The sequence below is a fragment of the Nicrophorus vespilloides genome, unplaced genomic scaffold, assembly GCF_001412225.1.
Source record: "Nicrophorus vespilloides isolate i.1.1-1 unplaced genomic scaffold, Nicve_v1.0, whole genome shotgun sequence".
In the NCBI taxonomy this organism is placed as follows: Eukaryota; Metazoa; Arthropoda; class Insecta; order Coleoptera; family Silphidae; genus Nicrophorus; species Nicrophorus vespilloides.
Genome location: NW_017097600.1, coordinates 8,517 through 34,435, shown reverse-complemented (window position 1 = coordinate 34,435; position 25,919 = coordinate 8,517). Strand labels below are relative to the sequence as shown.

At 33.0% G+C, this 25,919-nt stretch overlaps 3 protein-coding genes across 3 annotated transcripts; 1 reads left to right on the top strand and 2 right to left on the bottom strand.

Moving 5' to 3' along the window:
* Nucleotides 1–2,222: 2,222 nt before the first annotated feature.
* Nucleotides 2,223–3,664, top strand: LOC108560509 (protein phosphatase 1 regulatory subunit 21). Its single transcript, XM_017918080.1, has 4 exons — nt 2,223–2,402; nt 2,461–2,769; nt 2,829–3,044; nt 3,101–3,664. The coding sequence occupies exons 1-4, from the start codon at nt 2,346–2,348 to the stop codon at nt 3,485–3,487; spliced, it is 969 nt and encodes a 322-aa protein (XP_017773569.1). The 5' UTR covers nt 2,223–2,345; the 3' UTR covers nt 3,488–3,664.
* On the bottom strand, nt 3,600–4,369 carry LOC108560510 (iron-sulfur cluster assembly 2 homolog, mitochondrial). Its single transcript, XM_017918081.1, has 2 exons — nt 4,043–4,369; nt 3,600–3,985 (listed from the first exon to the last, which is right to left on the bottom strand). Exons 1-2 carry the CDS (start codon nt 4,291–4,293, stop codon nt 3,808–3,810), a joined length of 429 nt encoding a protein of 142 aa, XP_017773570.1. The 5' UTR covers nt 4,294–4,369; the 3' UTR covers nt 3,600–3,807.
* Nucleotides 4,370–18,886: 14,517 nt separating this feature from the next.
* On the bottom strand, nt 18,887–22,695 carry LOC108560507. The gene is made up of 8 exons (XM_017918077.1): nt 22,242–22,695; nt 21,910–22,182; nt 21,575–21,849; nt 21,239–21,518; nt 19,559–21,159; nt 19,369–19,495; nt 19,172–19,311; nt 18,887–19,111 (listed from the first exon to the last, which is right to left on the bottom strand). Exons 1-8 carry the CDS (start codon nt 22,693–22,695, stop codon nt 18,887–18,889), a joined length of 3,375 nt encoding a protein of 1,124 aa, XP_017773566.1.
* Nucleotides 22,696–25,919: the final 3,224 nt, after the last annotated feature.

The window sequence follows — 25,919 nt, the reverse complement described above, 5'->3', positions numbered from 1 at the left end:
TTCGCCTTTTACTAAAGATTTCCGTGGAGGGGAACAACTCAAATGAGTCTAATCTCAATTTTTTGAGTGTCCAACTTAATGTTCGACCAAAATGAAAATAAAACAAAAATTATATAATAATCTATTAAAATTTTATTTAATATTTGAATGAAATTAACAAAACATATTGTTTTTGAAATTATTTATTGCTATTGTTTTAAAACAGCATTATTTTATTTATGATTTCAAACAATTATTAAATAAGCTAAATTCATGACCAAATAAGAAAACAGAACTTTTCTTATTTTTAATTAATTATTAGTGATATAAAGTGTAAATTTTAATCTATATATACGAATTAACAAAAATGTCAATTCTGTTTTTTTACCAATATGAATATCAAATTAAAGCAAAAGATGATGAAAAGTTTAACAGCAATGTAATTTTCATAACTGGAAGTTGCTAAGATTGGATTTTTTAACTGGGGTGTAATAACATAGTTTGGAAACATGTACAAAGAGTTGCATATATATGGACTTTAGTAAATTTTACATAATGTTATTGTAATCCAATTGGAACCTACATTAGACAAAACTTATATAAGAACTGCAGGCATGTACAAAGAGTTGCATATATATAAACTGCAGTACAATTTAACTAATGTTATTGCAATTGTTCGTATAAATTATAACTGAAGTAGATAAAATTTGGTTAGGAAAAGGGTTTGCGAGTGTAAAAAGGATTAGGTCTGATTGTATTGGTCAGGCTGTTACAGGGCTTCCACTCCCGGGCGCGATCCCACTACTGCACAACGCGGAGACTTTTGGCTGCTGGATTTCTCCCCTGGCCCGGTTCGCCTCTCCTTAGCCAACCTGGCTACCCCAGACTCCTCCGGGGTGCCCATATCGACGCCGAGCTTAGTGTGGACACCTGGTCGACGTGGAAACACCCTGCACCAGGACTCCCGACCTCAAACCATCCTCTAAACCCGACCTTCCAATCGCATGAATTACAGGAGTGCGCTACGCTCCCAGTCTACAAAATTGAGCACTTTTATGCATCACAGCATATTATTTGATAATAGTAATAAAAAATGATATACACTATATTTATAAAAAGACCAATTTAATCTCCTAAATGTATGTAACATTGATCAAATACTCTTGGATTATGTTTATATAACAAACTAAACACAATCGCTGATGCCCGCGGCTTTATCTCCATGTAAGCCTTTTGTCGTGTCCCAGGGATGGAATTCTGGACACAGTGGAATATTGTCTGGTGTTGTCGTTGTGGAGTCTTAGTTAAATAGTTCAATTGGTTTTAAACAAGTTTATTATAATTATCGCACTCTTGTGGTCAGACAATGTAGATACTTTAAAAGATTGACTAATACTATGCTCATCATATTAAGGTTTTATGGAGACTAATTCTAAATACTTATTCTACATACAAAGTTAATTCTTATTAATACGGGTTGTGATTGGGAGTAGGGCTTTGTATATATTAATGATTAAGTGTCCCCACGGGATTCGGCCTTGGTGGATTTGTTTATTATAAACAAAATCCTATGCATTTCTTTATATGAAAAAGATGATCTATTACGATTGTACGTGTAGTGATCATTAAGTGTTTATAATAAGGACTTGAATTCGGAGTAAAGGTATACGAGTAACGAGTATCGAAGTGTATCGTACTGGGATCATGGTAGAGATTCCTTTATAATGATGTATATGTTTATATAATAAATATTAACTTTTCCTCGTACCTACAAAATGAAAATACTATAGACTATAAATGTAATTGTCTGTGTATTAATAAAAATTACTTTTCGGTATTATACATTGTTTTCTGGTGTGGAGATTAAACAACCTTTAGGATAGACGAAAAGTAAAATTTACAAAAGAACAGACAAAGAATCTCAAATATATAATTAAAATATGAAATTAGATTTTTGTCAATACTTATGACTATAACCTGTTGATCTACATAGTATTTAGTAAATAATTTAATATTATATAATTACACTCTCCATAAAAAATATGAACCAAATCATGGACTGATAAAAATTTTCACAAGTTGAAACACACTGCTTTAAATGATATTTTGGTTTCCTACGAAATTAAAGCAATTGATATAAATACGGAGCGCTTTGCTCATTCTTACGACGGTAATCGACAAACTTTATAGTTGCATCATGAGACACTCTGTATATATATGTATATACGTTTGCCTATATTCAGATCATATGGTTGTCTTTCGGAAGTGTTAATAAACGTCAAAATGGATAACCTTAATTTGTGATTATTATTCTGAAATTCATACCCAACTAGATCGTAATTAAATGTCTAAAGATTTCGTACGCAATGGATAAATCAGAATTGGAAGGAAAATATCAAAAGCTCGCAACAGAATACTCCAAAGTATGTAAACTGCTTTGAAAATACACTCCCCCTTTTTGTATGTACTATGTGTCCGTAGGTTCGTTCTCAGGCTACAGTTTTGAGGAAGGCGGTGTTGGATGAGCAGGCGACTATACTTAATTTAAAGGAAATTATCAAGGAGCAAGAGCAGAAAATTCGGAAACATGATCAGGAGATGGAGAGCCTTACATTCCGCAATGAGCAATTAACAAAAAGAATATCAGTCCTTCAGCAAGACCTGCAGGGTAATCAAGGAAAAAAGAATAAAATTAAAGGTTCAGAGAACTCCACACATCAATCAAACTTTAGCATCATTGATGAGGAATTACAGAAAAAGATCATAGAGAATGCTGAACTTGCTAGTACTGTAAGATATCCATTATATAAGGATAAATTTCAAATACATATTAAAAGTGAAAGTTTTAGATGGCTGATAAGGACTTGGAGTTGATGAATTATAAAGATAATTTAGAGTGGATGAGGGAGAGTTTTGTGAAATTGGAAACAGAGCTCAATGCAAAGTGTGAGAATTACAAAGTTGAAGTTGAGAAAATGGAGAAGGAGATTAGTAAAAACGCAGGGATTAAAAATATTAATAAAGTTAAAGATTGTGATAAATGTAGGAATAACAATGAGAATTCTGTAAGTCTGTTGATATTGTTTGCTAATCAATGAAATTACTTGTAACGATATTTTAGATAACACATGTTAAACAGGAAGCAGAGCGTTGGAAGATGGAATGCGAAGCATTGAGATCACGTCCAAACGCAAATAGCGAACTTACCGAATATTACGAATCTCAAATTAGGAACCTGTTGGAATTAAAACTGTTATGTCAGTCAGAAGCAAACAGTCTGCACGCAGACAACGAGGCTTTAATTGCGCGCTTGGAGAATGCTATACTTGAGAAGAATTCTTCTGAGAGTATCTTAGAGAAAACGAACGAAGAACTGCATACAACAAGCGAGAACTACAAAATGCAGTTCGACGCGATGACGGAACATTTTGCAGCGCAAAATGAAAAAATTACTAAACAATGTGATGAAATTGAAATGCTTAAACATAAGTTAAACGCAAAGAAATAATTCAACCTCAACCACATCTTTGCAGTATAGGTAATAAGTTGTCGTAATTTAATTAAATTTCATGAAAACTATTTATAAAATATATTTATAAAGGATACCAATAAAACGTTACTTTTAGATTTACCATTTATTCTCTAAGCAAATCATGTTAAATAAATAATATAACAATGTGTTCTACTTGTACTTTCATTCTAGGAGTAATTCATTTAAATTAAATAATTCTACAGCCACCTTTTGGAAAAGGTAAACAATAACATTCAAACTATGGTTGTCCAGCAACACAACCCAATAGAACAAAAAAAGTGGAATTATAAAGTCCTTCAATCCAATCGTACTGCAAATGAAGCACCACACGAGCATCCCTGTTCTGCTAGAGGATTATTGACTATCTTGAAAGCTGCTCTGATCAACTCTTCCTGGTAATCTACTGTAGCTCCTTTGACATATTCCAAGGATGTCTCATCAATTACAACTTTAGCACCATCCTTCTCAAAGATCCTAAAAATTGAAGTCCATTACAGTTTTTAACCTATTATATCTTCACACTCTCCATACTTATCATCCTCCTTGATGTCTGAATCTAAATCAAATTTGTATTGGAATCCAGAACATCCACCTCCTTCAACAGTCACCCTTAGGAAGCTTACTCCATCAGATACAGATTTCAATCTATCTGCACATTTATCCGTGATCAAAAGTTCGGCTTTGACATCTTTTAGGGGTTGTATTACTGCTTTGGAGAATAGCCGGTTACGAGCGTTCGTCAACTCAACTATATTCCTTGTTAAAATTCTAGATAAAATCATCTCAGCTGGACCAAACACAAGGTATCGAATGTTATTGATATTTTTGACAGAACAGCTGACAAAAATCGACTCAAATGCAACATCGTTTATAACATTATTATAAATAAACGTAAAACAAAATATATTAACAATTATTCAATTGAATTGAAATATTGTAAAAGCTAATTGATATTTCTCTTTGAAACAAATGTTCTTTGCTAAAAAAATCAATAAGAAAAGACGTTATCTGAGTAAAGTTGCTATTAATAATTGTAAAATAAACATTATCTTTTAGATTATATAAAATACAAATAAATAGATTTTGAATAATTGAATATATTTTAGTGAAATACTGTTAAGTAATCTTTCTAATCTTGGCAATGCGGCTTTTACTCCCTAATGGCAACACTGGAGCGGCAAACTTCACACTTCACTTTAGTTGTATTGAGGTTGACGTCTAGAGAGGTTGTGTTCCTCTTTGATATATCACTATCTATGATAGTAATTATAGTGAAGTGTTAATAAATTGAAGCAGTGTCCCTTCATCAATGTGAATAAATGTGTTAGCTAAGGCGCGCGGTTTAAAAAAGCTGACTTAATAGTAGATTTCGAGATCGAAAATCAGTGTTTACCAAAATGGGAAATTGCTTCAGCAGTCAGTCAGATAGGGATGAGAGAGATATCATTAGACAGAATCCTAATTCAGACAATATACCCATCCCTCCATCAAATACAGTCATTAGTCCATCTCCTGAGCTGCCCAATCATCGCCAGAACTTGGTCAATCCCTCTGAACCGGACCCACCTAACTCCAAGATCTTTGTTGCCTTGTATGACTATGATGCTAGGACTGATGAGGATCTAAGTTTCCGGAAAGGGGAACATCTTGAGATTTTAAATGACACACAGGGTGATTGGTGGCTGGCACGAAGCAAACGTTCAAAATTAGAAGGATACATACCATCCAACTATGTTGCCAAACTGAAGAGCATAGAAGCTGAACCGTGAGTAATTTTACTATAAAATTATATATTATATTAATATCTACTTTTTTAATAATTCAAGAAATTGGATTAGAAAGTTTCAAATATATTATAAAATAAGTTATCTTAAAGTCAAGTGAATCATCTGTAGTTAAAACATGATTATTTTTCAGAAACATAATCGGTTATCATAGAGTTGAATGATTCATGTTAATTAGATTATGTTTAGCAATGTTCTCTCTCGTTTTCGAGAAACGTTCTATACGTAATGAATGTTATTTTTTCTTTAGAAACGGAAAATGGTATCAATGTATAATTAATTATCATTACATTTTATCTTCAAATGAAACGGAATGATGCAAAGGAATTTCCGATGGAAAGCGTTTATTGTTTGCTCGAACGATTTGCTTAACATATATATGTATATTTCCTGTATTACGTTACTCATTAGTTATTAACAAAGTTCCTGCAATTTACTACACGTTTCACTATTAATTATATTACATACTTTTCAAATATGTAAGTTTATTTCTAACGTAAATCTATTTTTGTCGATATAATATCGTGAAAAGTTTTTATTACATATAACAACTTCAATATTTAAGCTATATTTAAATTTATATTTCTTGCTAAATATACATTTGCTTTTAACTCTGCAAACTATTTTTTTTCATGGACGCTTCTTAAAATGTTGTAATGTTTTTATTTAATTTTCGTTTGAAACATTAAGTACGTTGTATATACATTTGGATAAACAATCACGAATAGCGATGATGCCTTCAAAATAAAGTAATTTTGTATAACGTAACCCGACCACCTGAATGAATCGCAGATCGATATATAACCTTAACTGACCTATATTAGAGGTTATACTAAAAAATACATTCAAATTGATCATAGTTAGAAATAATGGTTGAGCTTGTATCAAGTTAATGATATTGTTAATTATTTGTTTTGAATATTAATAATAAGGATACATTTTTTTTAGGAATCAAAATGTTTTTGTATATAGCACATCTCTTCTGGTAGATTGTAAACCAGAAAATATATCTGCTTTAATTAATGAATCCGTTTTAAATCAATCTGTAAATCGTATTTTAAATGTGAGTTGTATTATGTATTCAAGGCGGTTTTTTTTACATTGTCCGGCCAAATGTAAACTAACGTTAGACTAATTATCATTTGTTTGTTCATATTAGGTAAGTAAGAAAACTGTTATGGTATTGGCCCACTTCATCATGAACCCATAACATCTATGACGAATTTGGAATCATTATGCATATATTTGCTTTCGGTGATGTGATAATAAGTTTAATACGTTTCTCTTTTTAGATAAGATTAGAATACCTTCGCTACAATGAACTGATACCGATACAAGTTTATATGTGCATTTACATTTTTTTTTGTAGAAGATTCGCATTTTTACATTAATTGGCTAATTAGTTTGGTGAATATGAATCACTACAACTTTCACACTTGGCAAATGAACGTTCCGCATTTCATTGAAACGGTCTATTACATTATGTACCGGTAATTAAAGTATTAATCCATACTGAAAGTAAGACGAACAGTCTTGCAGTCAGCCACACGGATGGATAGATAAATCTGGTTATTAATTATTATTAGCAGCGGAACTCGTTTACAATTTTACCTTGAAAATGTGGTTCTACATTTTTACGTTCACGTATGACAACTAAAATACAATTTACATTGCCAATATTGCCTTTAAATGTAGCACCAGGGCAGAACTGGTTTCATTCTTATAAAAATTATTGCCAGCATGCAGAATATTTCAACTGGTCGAAAATTATTTATTTATCCTTTATATTTTCACCTGCAATTTGAGAAGAATTTCAACTCGTCGAAGCTATTGACTGTTACAATAATTACATTTCTTTTTAGAATTTACTTAATTTTAAAATATTTACTTTATAAAAAAATGGAATTTGTATTCACTGATATCGCCACTATTAATTACACTATTGTTTGCACCTAAATTTAGTTTATATGATTGAATTTCTAATCTATTTACGAGTAGATGAATAGTAAAATTGATTATCTTAGATTGAGAAATGCTGTACAGGAAAACAGCGGTTAAAGAGTAAACCATAACATATTAACACTGTATATACTAGTGGCTTATAGAAACCACTGGAAATATGTCGAAAATACGACGAAAACCATATCAAAATTGCTTTTATCTCTAGATAAATCCGTTGTGTACTGTTTGTACAAATATTTTAAATAAATCAAATTGGGTGGAAATGTTTATATAATATACAATACATGTTTATTAATACTTAAACTTAATTGTTTGTGTATTTATATCAGTGGTCACCAACGCCTGATCTGTGCTCGGGCCGCACAAACCCCCAGATGGAACCGTCTCGTTGCAAAGAAACAAGCCCATTGATTTAGCATTCTAGGGAGTTAAAATGTTAAATCACGTTCCTCCTTCAGCGGGCGGCGGTAAAATTATCAAACGTCCGCGGCGATAAAAAGGTTGGGGAGCATTGATTTATATAATCCAAATTGGAATTATTATTGAAATTGTATGTATTTTCAAACGTCAAACACAGATGTTATGCAGAAAATGGTTATCAGGCGAGTGAACGGCAGATTGGCATGTCATTTGGAAAGGGCATTCGAAAGGAATGTAAAAGTGCTTTTGATGCGTTTCAATTTGCAGCGGCATCCAGCCGCGAGATTAGTTACAAATGGAGCCAAAGACGTTTTCGTAATAATTTTAACTCTGACATAATCTGCTAATATTATATTTACTATGGCATTGTGTTTGTTACGCTATTAATAATTATTGCGATACGCCCCAAACACTATATGTATGCTCTCTTAACTAGTATGAATGGATGTTTCGGCATTTCAGAAATGCAGACTGCGCTGAGAATGTGCTCGCCTCTATTGTGGGCGGATTCCAGGAAAGTCCCGGCACAAAAGATCTTGAATGCGAACTTCCCTCACATTGTCAGAAATACTTCGCATAGTCAATATTTCGGACTAGAAAATATGCGTTATCGCTACCTAAACTAGGGAAATATGAACAAAAAATTACAGTTGAGAAATTGTTGCTTTATTTAATTCATAATTAGGAATATCAACTGCTAAATAGTCTACCTACACATTTACGTTTAAAAATAGCTGGCATTTAAGTAGAAAAGTTTAGAAAGAAATTAATTTGAATCCAGAAGAATGTTTTTTCAATTTGCGAAAAGGAATGTAAATTGGATCATTATTATTTGTATTTATTTTATTTTTTCTGGCTATCCTAGTTGCCAAGTGACAACATTTAAATGTCCTTGCATTTCAACACTTCTGTTGTCGGATTTTAGGGTATCGCGCCAGAATCTCTTTCATCCTTCGGCTTTCGTTACTGATCTTACTTCTTCATTAAAATGAAAATATAGGTCACCGGGTTTTGTATTTTCAGACATGAAAAATTTTCGAATTCTAATAGGATGATCTGTCAAAAAAATCAATGTAATATTATTTCTAATAATTTGCAATAATAATCAATACAATTGATTATTTTTTAAACATTAAAGGTAATTAAAGTATTGCATTCAGTCAAATTGATCAATTGTTCCTTGAACTCTTGTTCGTACTTTCCTAAAACATATTTTGTGACAAAATCTATTTTTGTAAACAACTTATTTATTGAGTTGCAATTTGCATAGCTTATTTTTACAATAAAATATTAATATATGAACATGAAATAATTAAAATATAAAAACATGTAAAATGAATATAAAAATACACAAAACTATAACGACTTCTGTCCTATGTAAACAGCAGCACGTCGAGAGCTTGACAGACTACATAATTTGCTAAGAAATTGAAATGATTTATCACAAGGCTGTGTATTGCCTGAAGTCATGAGTGATGCATATTATTATTTCATTGCCAAAGGCTATCAACCCTTTGAATATGCAATATAAAAAAAACATAGAAAGTATTTTCAGTTGCAACAGTGGATGGTCTTCGATACTGATTGTATTAGCGCATCAAGAAGAAAAAGCGCTTCGAATTATGAATTCAATTGAAATAATAATCGTAACTGTTTTCTTTGTTGGTAACACCACTTGAACAGCCATGCACGCACATGTGGGTAGGCACAAGCAGTACTCCATAGAGATAAGTGTGGGTCGTGTAGCATAAGTAGAAGAAGAAGAAAGGAAGAAAAAGAAGCAATTGTCGTTATAAGTGTTTAAAAATGAGTAATTATGCTGATGCTAAGCTGTACATGGAAAATATGTAGTTCTCGTTATAAATGTAACACCTAATTGCAGTAACATCCTGTTCTGCATGAAATCGCACAGATTATTCAATTCCGATCGGTTAAAACTACCAACATCCAACACTAATACGAGAGCAAGTTTCACTGCACTTTCCAATCCATATGGCCAGCATCTAAACACCACATGAAAGCGCAAGATCTTTATGTTCTAGGCCGACCTTCGTCTATTTATAAAAAAAAATTGACAGAACATCAGGATCGCTCATTGTTCAGAACAAACAGAGTCAATTATACGGATATTCCATATCTCTGGAACGGTTTGGTTTACAAACCGAGTTTTCTAAATGCATATTGGAAATTCCGTGGATTCAGATGCAGCGGATGTTGTGCAACCTGTGTAATTACTTTGTTTACGCTATCAAAAGTGCATTTCCACTTCGAATCACTTGCGCAATTCGTATAAATATACTGCTCAGAAAATACCATGCCTTATTTGAAAACAGCCGAAAAGACTGCGTTTTCATTCATCGATGTTTACTATGAAATAGTCATGGAGTTTTGTTATGAATGAAACCTAACCTGACGAAAGAAAGCCTCACGGCTTTCTATTGTTCCTTCGACTGAGAACGAAGATAAGATTGGATCCAATATTGAGACGCAGCCTAATGGTTCAGTCCATGAGAATGCGAGATGGCTTTGAGAAGCCGCAAGCATTTGCTGCTTGATTCATGTGCAAAAAGGGACACTCGGTATCCGTGTTTATTTATGATAACGTCTATTGAAGCAACTTGGTTGTTTGCAAAGTGCTTTGAATAAATAATGCTCTGGGAGAAAACTCTCCACAAAGGTAATTGACGATCACATGTTTACATCATCATTTTAAAAGTATATAAATGGAAATTCCTAATTTTACGCATACTATAGTTTACAAATTAATGAATTCCACGAATCAATTGGTATTCGCGACGTGCAGCTTTATAGGTAAACAATGTCATTTGTATAAGGCACCTTTTTATGCAAATGTCTTGGAAACAGCGCGTGGTTTACGAAAAATGCTTTTTAACTTGAAAATTGTTGCAACGCAATCAATACTAACAACATCTATATAGTCTCGCGTGAATTATGTTCTTTGCTAACTGTAATTTATTACTTGTTATTGCAAAACATAACAACTTCTACTATGGAAAAAGATAATGTTACGTTAAATTTACATATTACTAGTACACGAAACCAAAACAAATCTTACAACTACTGAATTAATTTTAAATTTTATGAATCGTTATCATTTTGAATAAGATTTCTACTATCTCGAAATCCAGGGATTTAAACTTTGATAGTCCCTATTTTGATCTAAATAAAACATTCTAAACTAATCATTTGTCAAGTCTCAATTGTAATAAATAAAATACCCAACGTTTTTGAATCGTTGTAATCGGATTGTGTAGAAAAGCTCCACAGACAGTCATTAGTATGCCGCTATGGGTCTACCTCGAACCGTAAAACTAAGGTTTTGCTTTTTTTACCATTCGTAAATTAATTTCAGACAACAAAATTCCTGGAAATTTTTACTAAATAATTGTCTTTAATACCGAGAACTATAATATGCGTCATTGAAAATGATTTAGAATTAATAATTTACTTAATCTTAAAGTTTTAAATACATTTCATGCCGCGAACTATTGTCTACTTATATATCATTTTCTGGTAGAAATGATTAAGAAATTGTGAAATCATATATGCAATGATTAATAAGAAAGAAAGATTACTGCCATAAAAAAATTGTTTCCAGTAATTTGTAGAGCTTTTATTTATGGACACTTTATAATATCTGAAGATTTGATATAAAATTTTGAACGTTCTAAATGCAATTAAGTGAACGTAACCCACTTAAATAGTCCAAGAGTCATGGCAGTAACAGTAACAAATAATTTATCTGCAGTATTAAACTGAAGTAATTAAATTTTGTTATGCTAATTAATTTCATTGCTTATATACATTATTTCTAAAATATAATCACTTTGAAAAAAAATAATCAGCGATTGTACAATAATTATTCATATAGAAGGTAAATCTTCAATAGAAATTTAGTAAATTAACATAAGAAAATGTTATTATTATGTATGAGAATTATTGAATTGAATAGAACGCATAAAACGTTAAGATTTTAAAATTATGATTATATCTCGGAAAGTGAAATTTGTTGCTGCTTTTTTTTGTTGTTGTTTATTTAATGCGATGTGAAACTTACACATTTCCTCCACATACACTGCTAATGGAATTTTCTAATAGAAATTATTATGAAATGAATTTATAAATATTTTGTGCAAATATGAAAAGTTGTAATTGTTAGTTCTGTTAGATCACATATAGGAAAATGTACTTTGATCTAGATTGAATACCTTAATCAGTTTGTTTTTTTTTTGGCATGTTTTTAATGTCGCAAGTGAGTTTACGTAGTTTTTTGCTCGGCTTTGATTGCGTTTAAGCAGGAAGCAGTAATTTAGAAAGTCTCAAAATTAAATTAACTTATGATATAAGAAAATCCAATCAAGATGAATTCATACTACGATTGATAAATATTTATGTCTGCAGATAGTCAAATTTTCGTTTCACAAAATTTCAGAAATACTGCAAATTAAATGTGAAATTGTGGAAGCGAACAACAACATTCAACGGAAACCACAGCATTGTCAGATAAAAAAAAATACAAAAGCAGGATTTATGCAAGTTGAGTAATGTTTCAAATTGATAAGGACTTTTATTTAAAGGCTTTAATCTATTACTATTATAAAAATATCTCAAACTAAATGTGTTTTGTATAGTACTATTTTTGAAGTTATAAAGGGACACACACTGCATTATTCCACAATAACAGACGTGGAATATTAACTATAATATAGAAAATGTTGATTTTGTTGAAAATGATGAAAGCGTGATTTGTTGACTTAACAATTAAATTGTTAACTTTCTAACTTTCAATTAGTTTAGTTTTTTTTCTGTGAAAAATTGATTATTTATTGAACATTCAAATAATTGCATTGAAAGATTGTAATTATATTTGAAAACTATCTAAGTTTGAGATGTGCAAAAACGTGGTGGGTGTTTTGAAGAAGATTGTAGGCGTGGATGGGAATTGGCAATTTGTTGGGTGAAATGCATTTTCGTAACCGTCCGGTTGAATAGGCATTGATTTTTATATAGAAAACCTCTTTCACAATAGGGAATTCCGAGAATTCATCCAGAAAGATGGAGGACACATGTTGCGAGCAGAGCCCGGTCGGGTGGGTTCCCAGATGCATGAAAAAAATACGAACCAACTATTCGGATGACAATGTTCATTGTTAATATTGATTAAACCATTTCCGGCACGCAATGGTATTTCCAGTTGCCTGATTTAACAGTTCGCGAAGAAGATACTAACTGTTAATCCCCGGTCGGAAGCTTTTTTATCGTCCTCATTGTTATCAATATATTTAAGCGTCACTACTCGGTATCTAAATATGTACGATGATGGACAGAATAGGGATGAGTCTTTATTTAATAATATAAATTCATTACGTAATCCATGCACATTGAGAGTTTCCACGCCGACGCCGTGACTCTTGTGCTGCATTCCGAGACCATTAATTAACATTTTTGTACTCGCACTTGTACTTTTTCCGTTTCACGGAAACTCAGTTTAGAAACCGAAGGTTGCGTTGCAACAATTTGTATTGTTATCTACACCGCTTTCATATCGTTATGCTTATTATGTCATAATTTACATTATGTTTGTTGGAAAGAGTTGAACACAACATGTAAATGCTGTTTCGTATATGAATGATAAAGATAAGCAGATCATTGGACTTGGCAATCAAGGAATCAAATAAAGTATCCCTAACAAATTTACTAAATGTGTTCATTACAATAGCCACGCCATTTAAATCACGCTGGGCGGGAATAGCTTCCCATTAAATCGTGTCAATTGTTCATATTGAATGTGTGCCGCGAATAGAAACGTGCTGGGTTCCAACTGTGTTGCGGAAATTAATATTAAATGGTCTAAATTCGAGTGCTGCCACTACTTTCATTATTGAAGATTTAGCTACAGGTTCGAAGCAGGCATTGATCCACATGCAAAATCCAAACAACAAAAATGTACATAATTACTGTATGTAATTTCATTGGCAACAATGTACATTAGGTTGCATAACATGCAATCTTTTACATTCTGTATAGGCAACTATTATTCCATCACTTGTTTAACGGGTTGTATAGATAATAGTCTGCAAGAATCATTTTAGACTGTAAAACTGCACTTCTTTCAGTATGCAATGATAAAATATATGTTTATTTTTATTCTTAAACTGTATATTTGCAAGCTATCAATATTCGTAAAAAAAAGTAATTTTGTGTTACCTAATACTAATTATAAGTTTTTTTTATAAGATTTTATATCATTTTATTATTGATATATATGTCTTTTAGCCCTATTTCTACCCCTTCCGGGTTTATCAGACCCCTCAAATTTTTGTTGGTTTTTGGGAATCAAATCAACGACCTTTTGTATTAGATTTTTGTATCACGAAACCATAGTAATTATAAATTATATTGGACTGAAAGTTCAATCCTGCATTTTTTTTTAGAATTAGTGAGAATTTAGATAAATAATCCACATTATTTGCAAAAAATCTCAGAAATATAATATGGTTGTTACGAATATTGAAAAACAACGATAAACAAAACATTTTACTAATAATTTTAAATAGAATTATAACAGTTTTAGGTATATCTCAGGATAATAAACTTCTTGAAAATAATAAGATTGAAGCGAATATTTGAATTAAGTGAATAAAATGGAATAGATTTGGGGAAAGTAAAAATAAATTATGAATAAAAATGACATTTATTACAGCAATTATCAATTAATACTGGTTGACGTTGGTCTCTCCATCCGGATTGATAAAAATATCTCCTTTTGTTTGTATTTAGCAGATTTACTATTAATGTAAATCTATTCTTTAATACGTCTATGCACAATTGGTTGCATACGTTATTTATACAAATTTCCTAAATAATTTAATAATTCCTTAAATTTATCATAAAATTCGATTGGCTGGATTTATTAATATTGTATAATTAAATTTTAAATATATTTACATACAAAGTTAATCATATTAAATGTATTCAAATTTTAAAAGAACCAAGGATAATTATTCGTATTTATATTAATATTCTACTATTGTGTTAAGTAGTTGAATGTTTTTCATGAAAATAAACTGTTAATTGTGACCTTACATGATGTAAAAGGTTTTTTTTAATATTTCAAATCTACTCTTATATTTTAAGGTACTAATATTAATATATACACTTGGTTCTCTTTTTATGCGGTAGATACGTTCCACAGGAAAACGCATAAAAATAAATCGCACAAAAAAAGACTAGACACACCTTCACATTTTTTTCTTTAGAATTATATGAGTTATATGAGAGTATTCGGCATAATTTGCGAACTGGTTCGAAATCACTTTCATCAGATCTATGTCCTGAAGATAATGATTCTTCACAAGTAAAATTAGTGTCAACTTTGCATGTTGTTTTTTTTCCCTTTGACAATATAATCAGTGATTAAACTTTGCGATGGCTTTGCTATTTATTTTGTACAATTCCTTCAAGAAATGCAATTCTGAAGCTCGCGTTGAAACTTGAATGCTCGTTCAGAATTATCATCTTTTTCCATGAAATTGTTTACCAATTTGTGTCAAAATAGCCTAAAATAGTTATTTAAAAAAATGCTTCTTAAAATAAAAACCGCATAAAAAGAGTACGCATAAAAGGAGGACCGAGTGTATATATATATACATTAGAGTTTGCGTAATTTGAAAAATATTTCATAGACGTATTTTAGGATAGGATGTAGACAAGGTGTGTATGTGTGTGTATACACATAACAGTACTTGATCCGTAGCGTTGTTTATCAATCAACTAAATATATTTGTACATTCATTGAGTAGACATTGAAATGTATAGTATTGAATTTGAAAAGTTCAACGGAACCGATGAATTGCTATTCTCGGCCACTTAGTGAAATCGCATTAAATTGTTTGAAGAATAATTGGGTAATCGGCCTGATGGCGGCGCTACACTGTTTACCTACTAATTTTGAGCAGATCTTTTATTATGGTAATTTCATTTTTATGTAATGTATTATACACGAGCGCGAGCGTGAAAATTTTATGAATCGAGGTATTACAAAAAAAAAGGAGAGAAGCAAAAGCAGCAAAATGTAACGATGTGGACGGATTTAAATTGTGAATTTTAATGTTTTATGCTGCGCGGAAGATATGTTGGATGGGATGCAAATACTAACTCATTAATTAATATTGTTATATTCCGTACATTTATCGTAAGATGCTTTTGATATGAGAGAGGAGAGAAGAGAGATCTTTTGCATTATAGATCAGGTTATACAATTGTCAATTAAGTGTCGTATATACTTTTTTGTGATTCTTATTGCTTTTGCAAACCGCAAAAAATCCAGAATTTAATTCATCCATGCGATTTAATGGCCTATAAAATCTTTTATTGCCTCGCCAATTGATTCTTTATCCGCTGTGGAAAAGTGCACTCGTTGATTAAGATAATTCCTCGTGCAATCAAGAGAAACACATTCAATCTGTTAATATTATTCACCGCAATTAAATATATTAATTAGTATACCACGTAGAAATTATATATGTTTCCATTAGAGTTTATTTCGCAGTAAAACAAAACACTTTTAAGCAACGCAACGTTGTGTACTTCTTACGGTTTGTAATTTGTTTGAATACATTACTCATTTTAATATTGTTTTCTTTATATTTGCATCTGCTTATTTCGGAATAAATGTATATGTTCCTTTTTTTTTGCTTGTAGAGGAAACACGTAAATAGAAATATGTTATAAATGGAAATGAAAAATCTGATCTACTATTTAACAATTCTATAATAAATGTATAAAAAAAAAATATGTTGAAACACGTAGCGAGTTACACAAGCTCAGCTTGCGTTCTTCGCTATTGGTGTGGCAATCGGAAATGCAAATGGAAGCCAATAACGTTTAAAGTAAAGTTATAAATTGTCGTCAATTTGCAACAAAAGGCTTATAATACAGAAACAAATAGTAGTTATAAGAAAGTTTTCTTATTTCTTATATGAATTTTCCAAAACTTATTCATTTCATGTATGTGGATTATGTTAAATAAAGATCGACAGAATCACCAGAAAATTATTAATTCGATTTCAGTCGCTTTGACGTCAAAAGTAAGTGAGTCAACCGTAAGAACATTTCCATTCGTGACATCATAAGATTGAAATTAGTTAATCTAACAAACTATCAATGCAGTGACTTATGTACCAATAAATATCAAGTCGACTCGGCTGAACATTGATTTACATTCGTACCCACTGTATGTTTCACAAGTAACATTTGTAGTTTTACTTCAATTGTTTTCTTACCTCGTTAAAGCCTATAGTTTCTCAATTTGCTATGAAGTAAATATTTCAATCTAATAATATGATTAATGATTAATTTAATATTTTCATATAGACAAAAAAAATATATTTAAATAATGAAAGGAGTCGAATGATTTTTTTATCTTTAACACGGTTTAACAAGATTTGCAGTGAAAGGAAAGATCATGAATTCCACTCAAATTTAGGTCCACTTGCATTCAGATCTATCAATTAATTATATTTATTTATTGCTGTCACATCATTACAATTAGATGAATTAAATAAAATGTATGTCAGATTAGTCCGATATGAACGAAAAAAAAACAGACATATCTAAGAAAAACTGCAATAATTAAAATTTAATTCCAATTTTTTTAATAAATATAATTAGATTAATTATTTAATGGTGTCATTAACATACTTATGAACATCATTGATATTGCTAATAAATTTGTCGAAAGAAGTCAAATACTTTCAGTTTGACAATAAGTTTTTTTTGATCAAATGTGTAGTATTTATAATAGATATATGAAGCGGATATGGTTAACAATAATAATTGATCTCTAACAGCACGTGGACCAATAGGAAATTACCAAAACATCGTAGATCTTTTGCTCTGCGTGTTATGCAATAGATAATTGCTGATTACTTTAAAAACGGTAATTAAATAACGTGAGCAGTATTGGAACAATCATATTAATTAATATAATTTTGTTGTTTACAAGGATCCTGACGTAGGAAAAAAAGCACTTATTATATTTTTTTTGTTACAATGGAATTAATATGTACATCGATATTTGGTCGATGTTCGAGGACTTGTGCGACACTTGTCGTACATTTCACTGATAACGAGGAAGTGCGAATTACAATACAATTGGAAGTCCGACAGTGTTCCGATTTTAGCTAAATAATTAGGCAATCGCGACACGCCACATCCTAATACATTCGCGTTCAAAATTTGCATGCGGAAATTAACCCGCAGATGGGGCGTGGCCTTTTGCGAATTGATTTTTTTTTGTATTTGCAGCAATGGATTCGATAAATTTATTTAAAAAATCTTCTGGCAATTGTAAATTTGTCGAGGAAATGATTGTGGAAAGGTCGAATCATTTTTAATTCAAACTGACTGTGTTTTATTCACAAACGGAAATATTGTTAATTACGATACGATACGACCATAATGCAGGACACCGACGCCCGAGGATGTTGTTTCTAAATTCTATGGCAATCGTTTCCATTTAGGTTGATTCCGATTAGAAACGCCACTCGTCGTCGTTGCGCCCAAACATTTATTATGACTATAATTAGGTATCTGAAATTTATGGTTTCGTAATCACGTCCATCGCACATTCTATTTGCCTGTAAATAATTCTCGAATTAATTGCTAATCATGTTCGAGACGGCATTTATACCTGTCGTCCATAAATCTAGGAATCCTCAAAAAGTTGACATTCAATTTTCTTTCAATTAAAACATATTTTATATATATATTCAAATTTTATTTTACAAAATAATATTTCTCTTGTAGGCTTCTGTAGAAATAGTAAAAGTAATTCAAGTGCAAGATGTACATTCCTAACTATAACCGAGACAATGGAGTATTAAGCTGAGCAATGAAATACTATGTCTTATTTTCTTACGAAGAGAAATTATGATACAATGACGCAATTCAACTGAATATTAGCTTCAATCCATTCACTTTGTATATACATTTACTACAGCTTTAACAAATAAGATTTTTGTAAGTTATTACATACAACAGTCGAGTAACAGGTATTATTCATATTATTTTTATATTAATGAATTTAATATGAAAATAAAACAACTTGTGCATTTCTTTAAAAATAAATAAACAAAAAAACATATATTAAACTATAAAAATAATATACAATCAAATTGTAACTTCATTATCTGCAGCGTTTCCTTAATATTGTCTGATCTCTGTATTCGTGGGTGAGCCACATTCGAATTGGAGTGACATCGTTCTCATTCGAATTGAGATAAGCGTAAAAGACATCGCGGAATGCCTTCGTCGGAAATTCGTAGGACACGAACGTTGGGTATAGCTGTCTCGCATAATCGATGCTCCTCCATTTTACATTTCTGTAGAAATTTTCTTTGGTCGACATATTCTGAAAAAGAGGATTTATTCAATATGTCATCTCTTATGCTGGCTCGTTTTCTATGCTCACGAAGTCCTTGATGGTCTTCGCGTATCGCCAGTTCTGCATTTCCGGTTTATCCAGTAGAAAATATTTTTTAGGCAGACGAACGTCTTTCCTATACATATCAACGTGCTTCCAATTGGATTTACTGGTCGGAATAAACTTTGCTAAAATACAAAAACGTACTTAGTTTGATGAACGTCTAAATTATAAATTGAGATCACCTTTGTCTTTTTGCGTCCAAAAGTTTCTACACCGCATTTTCAACCAAAGTTTGAAATGTGGTAACTTGTGTATTTCCGGTAATCTTGCTAACGGATATCCATCTTCGGCCAGTTTACTTAATGCTTTCTGCGCCCATCAAAAACAAAAAAGACTTGAAACAATCGTTAACGCGACTACTGTAATAATAACCTTCAAAAGATGCAATTGTTCCTCTGGATCTTCTGGTAATTTATTTAATATGATATATCTATTGAATCGATCTTCCTCCGCTTCTTCTTCCTCAATTTCTTCGATCGTTTCGAAACTTTCTTCTATTTTGCATGGTCTTTCGGGCGTTACACCGCAGGGTCCTTCTATCGATTCTTTCTCCTCTAGGCAATCGCAGCAGCACTCGTCTGCGGGAAGGTTATACAAACTACATTCTGATTCTTCTTCATTCTCAAATTCTCCTTCGGCATTAATTCCTTCTATGTATTTATTCAAACTGCAAACCTTATCTTTCATATTTTCTTCGCATACGCAAGCACACGGACATTCGTCTAATTCTTCTGCTTCTACGACTGTTTCTTCCGGTTCTGTAATGTTTTCGCTAGCGATGAATTCTGAGTATTCGTTCATTTCTTGCATGTACTCTTCGGTGTCGTGCTTAATTTTCTTCATGTACTCCTCGAACAGTTCCAGACAATCAGAATGGTTTTTCGTAAATTCGTCGTATAGATTCATGCAGGAGCAGCTAGGATTCTTCCTGGCTCCGGATAGTATGTAAATGTTTCCCTCTGGTCTGGCGTGGACCCCCGTTATAATATATTGATTGCATCCTTCTGGTAGGGTGGGCATTAAGGCTATTCGTTTCTTGTCTTCTTCAATTTCCTTCAACTTTCTTATACATTCACATTCTTGTTTAGGCTGCACCGAAGAAAGTATGTATACGGGTTTTCCATCCTTACCCATAGTCGTCCCAGTAATTACGAACTTTTCATTCAAACTCTTTAAAGCTTCTTGTGCCTTTCGTACGTCCCTTATGGCGTCCGCTTTCTCCCACTTGGCTTTGTACTTCTCCATGCAAGTACATATTTTCTCGGACTTGAATCCACTGATAATCTTAACATTATCTCCGTCTTCGTTCTGTTTCGTATCTGCTATTATCATCGTGTTCTTCGCATTCGCAGCTCGTCTGTCAGCTTCGCACTGCTCGCATTGGCAGCAGGAATTTCGGATATCTTGGAGAATTTTATCCTTGCAGAAGCAATAATCCGTATCATTTACATTCACATTAAGCGTGTTACTTGTCTCCCTTTTAATATCTGGGAATTCTTGTTTCAGTGCGCAACATTCTTCGCTATTACTATTTTTCGTGATTATACTTTCTTCGTCGGTTTCGCTTTTGTTTGTTAAACAACAACCACAGCCACAATCTGCAGACGATGATTTCTCTTCTTCTCCTCCTCCTTCTTCGTCTCCATTTTCTTTTATTTCATTCTCCGCATCACAAGTTGCTTTTTCTGGTTCTTGTTCTTCTTTTATACACGGCATTGTAGTATCGACACATTCTATTTTATTTTGTTCGACCACTTCTTCAATTGCGGGTATTTCTTCAACCATCGACACAGAATCATCGGTCTTAGTAGCTTCACTGTCTTTCCTATTCTCAGTTTGGGCCTTTAAGAAGCATGGAATATAAATCGAGGTTTTATGCAACGCTGAAACGCATTTAGTCTGAAACATTTTATTGTAGTAGCGCTGAGCTGCAATCCATTCCTTGACTAATTCTTTTTCCATTTCAGCATAACCTGAATGGACATAATAAAAGAAAAACAAACAAAATGAAGAATATAACTGGAATAAAAATAGAATGCTGCAAGGTATTACAGTCGGTGTCTGTGGTCGATGAAATACTGAGGGTGCTGCTGCTTGTTGGATAATCTATTTCCAATTTGCATTCAATCGGGTCTGCGTTTGTTACTAAGCAGTCCTTTCCTTTAATCCTTAATTTACATTCTGTTTTTGCTGTGAGATTGCACGTATTTGAGCCGTCTTTTGTGCTGCTGATATTTGAGGTGCTGCTTTCGCTACTTTCCACCACATCTTCTTCTTTGGTTACAGCTGCAATTATATTATTTTCCGAACATAATTTAATTAGATTCTCAATCTGCAATATAACGTACATTATTTTTACAAATCTGTAATTTAATATATGCATCGTACCAGCTCCTCTTTGTAAGAAAAGAAAAAACTTTGAGGATATTCCTTGTCCGCTTTTTGGTATTTATTGAATATCCAGGGTTTGGGAACGAACGTGTAGGGAACCAAGTATGGAGATTCGTAATGCACAGGCTTAACCTTTGCATGCTTCTTTTTGACCTTTCTCGGTGAACCGGGTGGTGATGGAATACGTATATGAAGTTCCTTTAAAGTCGATCTCAGGGTAAGCCTAACGACTGCCGATAACAATAACCTCTCATTTATCGAATACACATTACCTACACGAGTATGGATATTTCAATAATGCTACTAAAAATAGTTTACTTACGTTTGCTTACGTTTTGGGTGCCTTAAATCGTATAAAATTAATAAAAATTCTACCGGACAACCACAAGACGTGCTCAACGCCAATTCAACGTGTTTATGATATGGGAGTTTCACGAGTCCCAACGAAGCCAAACTTTCGATAGTGCAGCTAACGCTTTTATGTTTCATATCTCTCTTCATAGATTGATCCAGATTATCCACGACTTTACACTGTTTTGGTGACAGCTCTTGGTACCATGCGGGTCCGAGTATTCTCAGCATCAACTTTTCGGTGGCTTTCTTTTCTACAGTTTTTAAGCATTAAGCAATGCAACGAAACATAATCTGATATGGACACACCCACCTTTAATTGATTTTAGGCGAACTTCCTCGTGATTCTTCATATTGTATTCCTTTATTTTCTTTTGGTGTTTCTCAACGACGGCTGCCCACGCGTCCTGCAGCAACTCTTCCAATGGACCACGGCCATGTTGTTTTCGCGAACGAATTTTATCAGATACTTTCGAGAACTCGTGATCAGGTGGATAAAATTCGTATTCTGCTTCAGTATATCTGTATTTCAATTTCACGGGTCCTTTGTCCATAACGGCATACGTCTGGTCTATGTTGTAATCCTTGATCATTTTCGACTTGGGTCGAAATTCCACCATCGGATCTGGTTTTGGTGGTCCGGTCTTCGGAATATCGCACACTTTGAAATCGCCATGGTAGATATCAAATACGTTCTCTGGTAACGCTTCTTTGGAGCCGGATTTGATTGATGATGATTTTTTAGTATTTCTTGTAGTCTTTGACATTTTACAACGGTAATTTAGAATTTGACATTGTATTTCAATTTTGTACGCCTACCTATTTTTTATATAAACCTTAATTAAGCAAGTTTTAGCAAACAGTATGCAAATCTTATCATTGAATTTGAGTTTTCTACCTGAGATACTTGAAATTTTATACTTTGATTTTATAGTAAATTTTGCTTGTATTATACAATAAAAAAGTGACTTTAATGCATATTATTAATATAAGATCATGTGGGCAGTAATTTATAATTTAACATTGTATTATAAGTTTGGACGCCTACTTGCCTTAACTACATTCATATACCAAAAGTCTAAAGCAAGATACAACAAGAGTCTCTAGTAAAATAATTAATATTTCAAATAATGACATAATCAAGTTTCTTAAAAATCAATATCAAGTAACAAAACTGATATAACTTTATGAATTTGATGAAATTAATATTTTTATAAATGTATTTAAGTACTTTGTGTGAAAATGTTTAGTTGCGCAACATGTGATTGTGGGATGTCAATGTTGCAATAATGTGAAAACAATTGAGTTAAATTTCAAGAAACGTATTCGAATGAGAAGAGAAAAAATACAGGAAATGCAAAAGAGGACGAGATGTGGGTCGGTCGGTTGGTTGGTTGGTTTGCATATGCAATAATTCATAGGGGGGTTACATTGAAGTCATGAGGAACGAATGCAACCAGTTTGGAGATCGAGTAATGTAATATTTAAAGCCGAGCGAGAGGTTTCTTATTTTTAGAATCGTCGGCCGTGGGAGAGTCGCGGGACAATTTAATGATTAATTTGTGTAAGCTAAAAGGTACCATTGTATGTTAAGCAATATTTTGGGTTGCAGGAGAAAAACATCCTGCCGGTATTACAGAAATAAAAAGGAAGGAAACCATGAGCCATGAGAGGTAATCACGAAATAAATGATTTTCTTGACTCGGCAGCGTCTGAATATATAGTCCCTTGTTAGCATTTTAAGCGAGGGCGCATTATATCTTAAAAATGTAGTATACACAATGGCCGGGCCACGATGTGGGCGTTTTTTTTTTCCTCTTCTTTCCACTTGGTCTCTCTCTCTCTCTCTTTCTGCGTCTCCTTTTTCGTCGTGTTGCTGGCTGGACGCTGTGCTCTTTTTTGCATTCCAGTGGGTGCATCTCTCGATGAGAGATTTCGCGAGTTTGTTCACCCACTAGGGAGGCAAAAGTTGTTCAGCTTTCAGCCAGCTGTATTTATATACACATACAGACACACACACACATACACTCTGTGTGGACGTCTCTGCCGGTGTCTACTATTATGGTATAGTGTACGGATGTCCAAGGACGTGGGTCGTTCACTCGGCGACCTTTCAAGTACGGCCCCTGCCTTGGCCGACCGTCCCGATAATTCAAACGGCGTAACACGCACGAACAAAATAAAACCACAATTTCCACAAGAAGAAGAAGACCAAGCCACCACAGCTCGTCGCCTCTTATCACATTACAGATGCCCATCAATACCATTTCACTTTTCCACCATTGCCGATTATATATTGTCTCAATACATACATAGTATGATGCATTTGCATCAGACAGTCCTACTTTCTTGCTAGAACCATCTATCTACGATTCCTCCCAGCACCGCTGAAACTTTATACAAACGACACCCCGATGTCACATTAACGGCTCTTAATAGATCTTAATCATACACCTCTGGTGGTGGAAAACGAGCGAGTCGCAACTTTGTGATCTCTTAATTTGCAAAGCAATGAATTAAAAACCAGTATTAGTAAAACCATTAAAACCGTCTGGGGCTAAAGAACTGGTGACTCAGAGCCAGTGCGATCTTCACATATGGAACGTTGTATTTCTCAAAATAAATTTTATGGAAAAAAAAGTAACAGGCAAGCAAACTGACGACATTTTTGCCTTTCTAACAAAGATAAACGGTTGTGTTGTCTAAATTCATGAGAATCCGTACGAACTTTTCTTGGAATCATTTATTACTGCTGATATAGTACACCAAAATTGTGAAGACTCACGTAAATAATAAAAAATCGACGTTTCCGTTAAAGCGTTAACAAAATACTGTTAACCATAAACTTAATGGTTATTTAATTGGTTCAGCGCGGAAGTATTTTTCTTCTTCTTCTCTTTAAATCGTTTCCAACGTCCTCTTTCTGCTCATTCTATTTTACTCTCTCTTTTTCTCCATTATTATTATTATTGTTATTAATTTTTGCTTGACGTATTCGAAGATAAATAAATAACATGAGCTCGTGTCTAAAATTGGGATAATCGTAATTAACCAGAGGAGAGCATAATAATAATAAAGTTTCGAGATTCCGGGTTATGTTATTGAATTCCAGTCTGGAGCCAGCTTGCTGCCCACTTTCTCTACATGTACACACATGTGTATAATGAAACCGATCAATTACTCCCAGCATTTTTCACAATCAACATTCACCATTTAAAATTGTTTATCCGTATGTGATAAAAGGTAGAGGAGGTAGAGGAAGGAAGCCAACAATGGCCGTTGGCGAAGCGCCGAACGTCGTCTCCCAATTATTAAAGAAATGAAAGAAATTGAATTCATCTCGATTTTGATGCAGGAGGAGGTCTGATGCTACTAAATCCGTTGCAAATTCAATTCTGCTTTCTATAATTACATATTTTGTATATTAGCTGATGTGGAATTGGAAGGATGGAGATTATATTGAGAGTAGACAGTAGTCGGGCGCCATGGCAACAAAGAGAGCGAGATAAGTGCAGATGGGAGTTTCTCAAATGAAATAAAGAAGAGTGGAGAGTCTCAGGATAGGAAGGCAGAGTGAAAAAAACTATCGGATCTCGCGGATTCCGATGGATAATTGCGGCCTCTATACGCAGGCTCGCTAATACTTGGTTACGTCCATTTTTCCACTCGTAAAATTACACGGTAGGTTTCCTCTTGGCCACATACTGCCGACGCCATCCGTGTTATCTGTAACGCGAGATCTATTTATAGGAAAATGCAAAGACAGATAGATATATATACACACTAACACCAACCAACCAACCAACTAGACAACCTCATGAGACCACTTTTTCACCATAATACAATTACTTAATGTAACTGTTCTCACTGCAGCTAACACGCAAAACTTTCAAATCCATCATGCCAGAAACAAAATAACCAAGTTTTCTTAATTATATACTCCAGTATTTACTTCAACATCAACCATGCAATATGACACTAAGGCAACTTA

Excerpts from the sequence above, each read along its gene's own strand:
- LOC108560509 (XM_017918080.1), top strand. The coding sequence starts at position 2,346 with ATGGATAAATCAGAATTGGAAGGAAAATATCAAAAGCTCGCAACAGAA. Across the intron at positions 2,770-2,828 it reads ATGCTGAACTTGCTAGTACT|ATGGCTGATAAGGACTTGGA; the intron begins GTAAGATATCCA and ends TGAAAGTTTTAG. Across the intron at positions 3,045-3,100 it reads GGAATAACAATGAGAATTCT|ATAACACATGTTAAACAGGA; the intron begins GTAAGTCTGTTG and ends ACGATATTTTAG.
- LOC108560510 (XM_017918081.1), bottom strand. The coding sequence starts at position 4,293 with ATGATTTTATCTAGAATTTTAACAAGGAATATAGTTGAGTTGACGAAC. Across the intron at positions 3,986-4,042 it reads GACATCAAGGAGGATGATAA|GATCTTTGAGAAGGATGGTG; the intron begins GTATGGAGAGTG and ends TTCAATTTTTAG.
- LOC108560507 (XM_017918077.1), bottom strand. The coding sequence starts at position 22,695 with ATGTCAAAGACTACAAGAAATACTAAAAAATCATCATCAATCAAATCC. Across the intron at positions 22,183-22,241 it reads TCGCCTAAAATCAATTAAAG|AAAAGAAAGCCACCGAAAAG; the intron begins GTGGGTGTGTCC and ends TAAAAACTGTAG. Across the intron at positions 19,312-19,368 it reads TTGGACGCAAAAAGACAAAG|CAAAGTTTATTCCGACCAGT; the intron begins GTGATCTCAATT and ends TTTGTATTTTAG.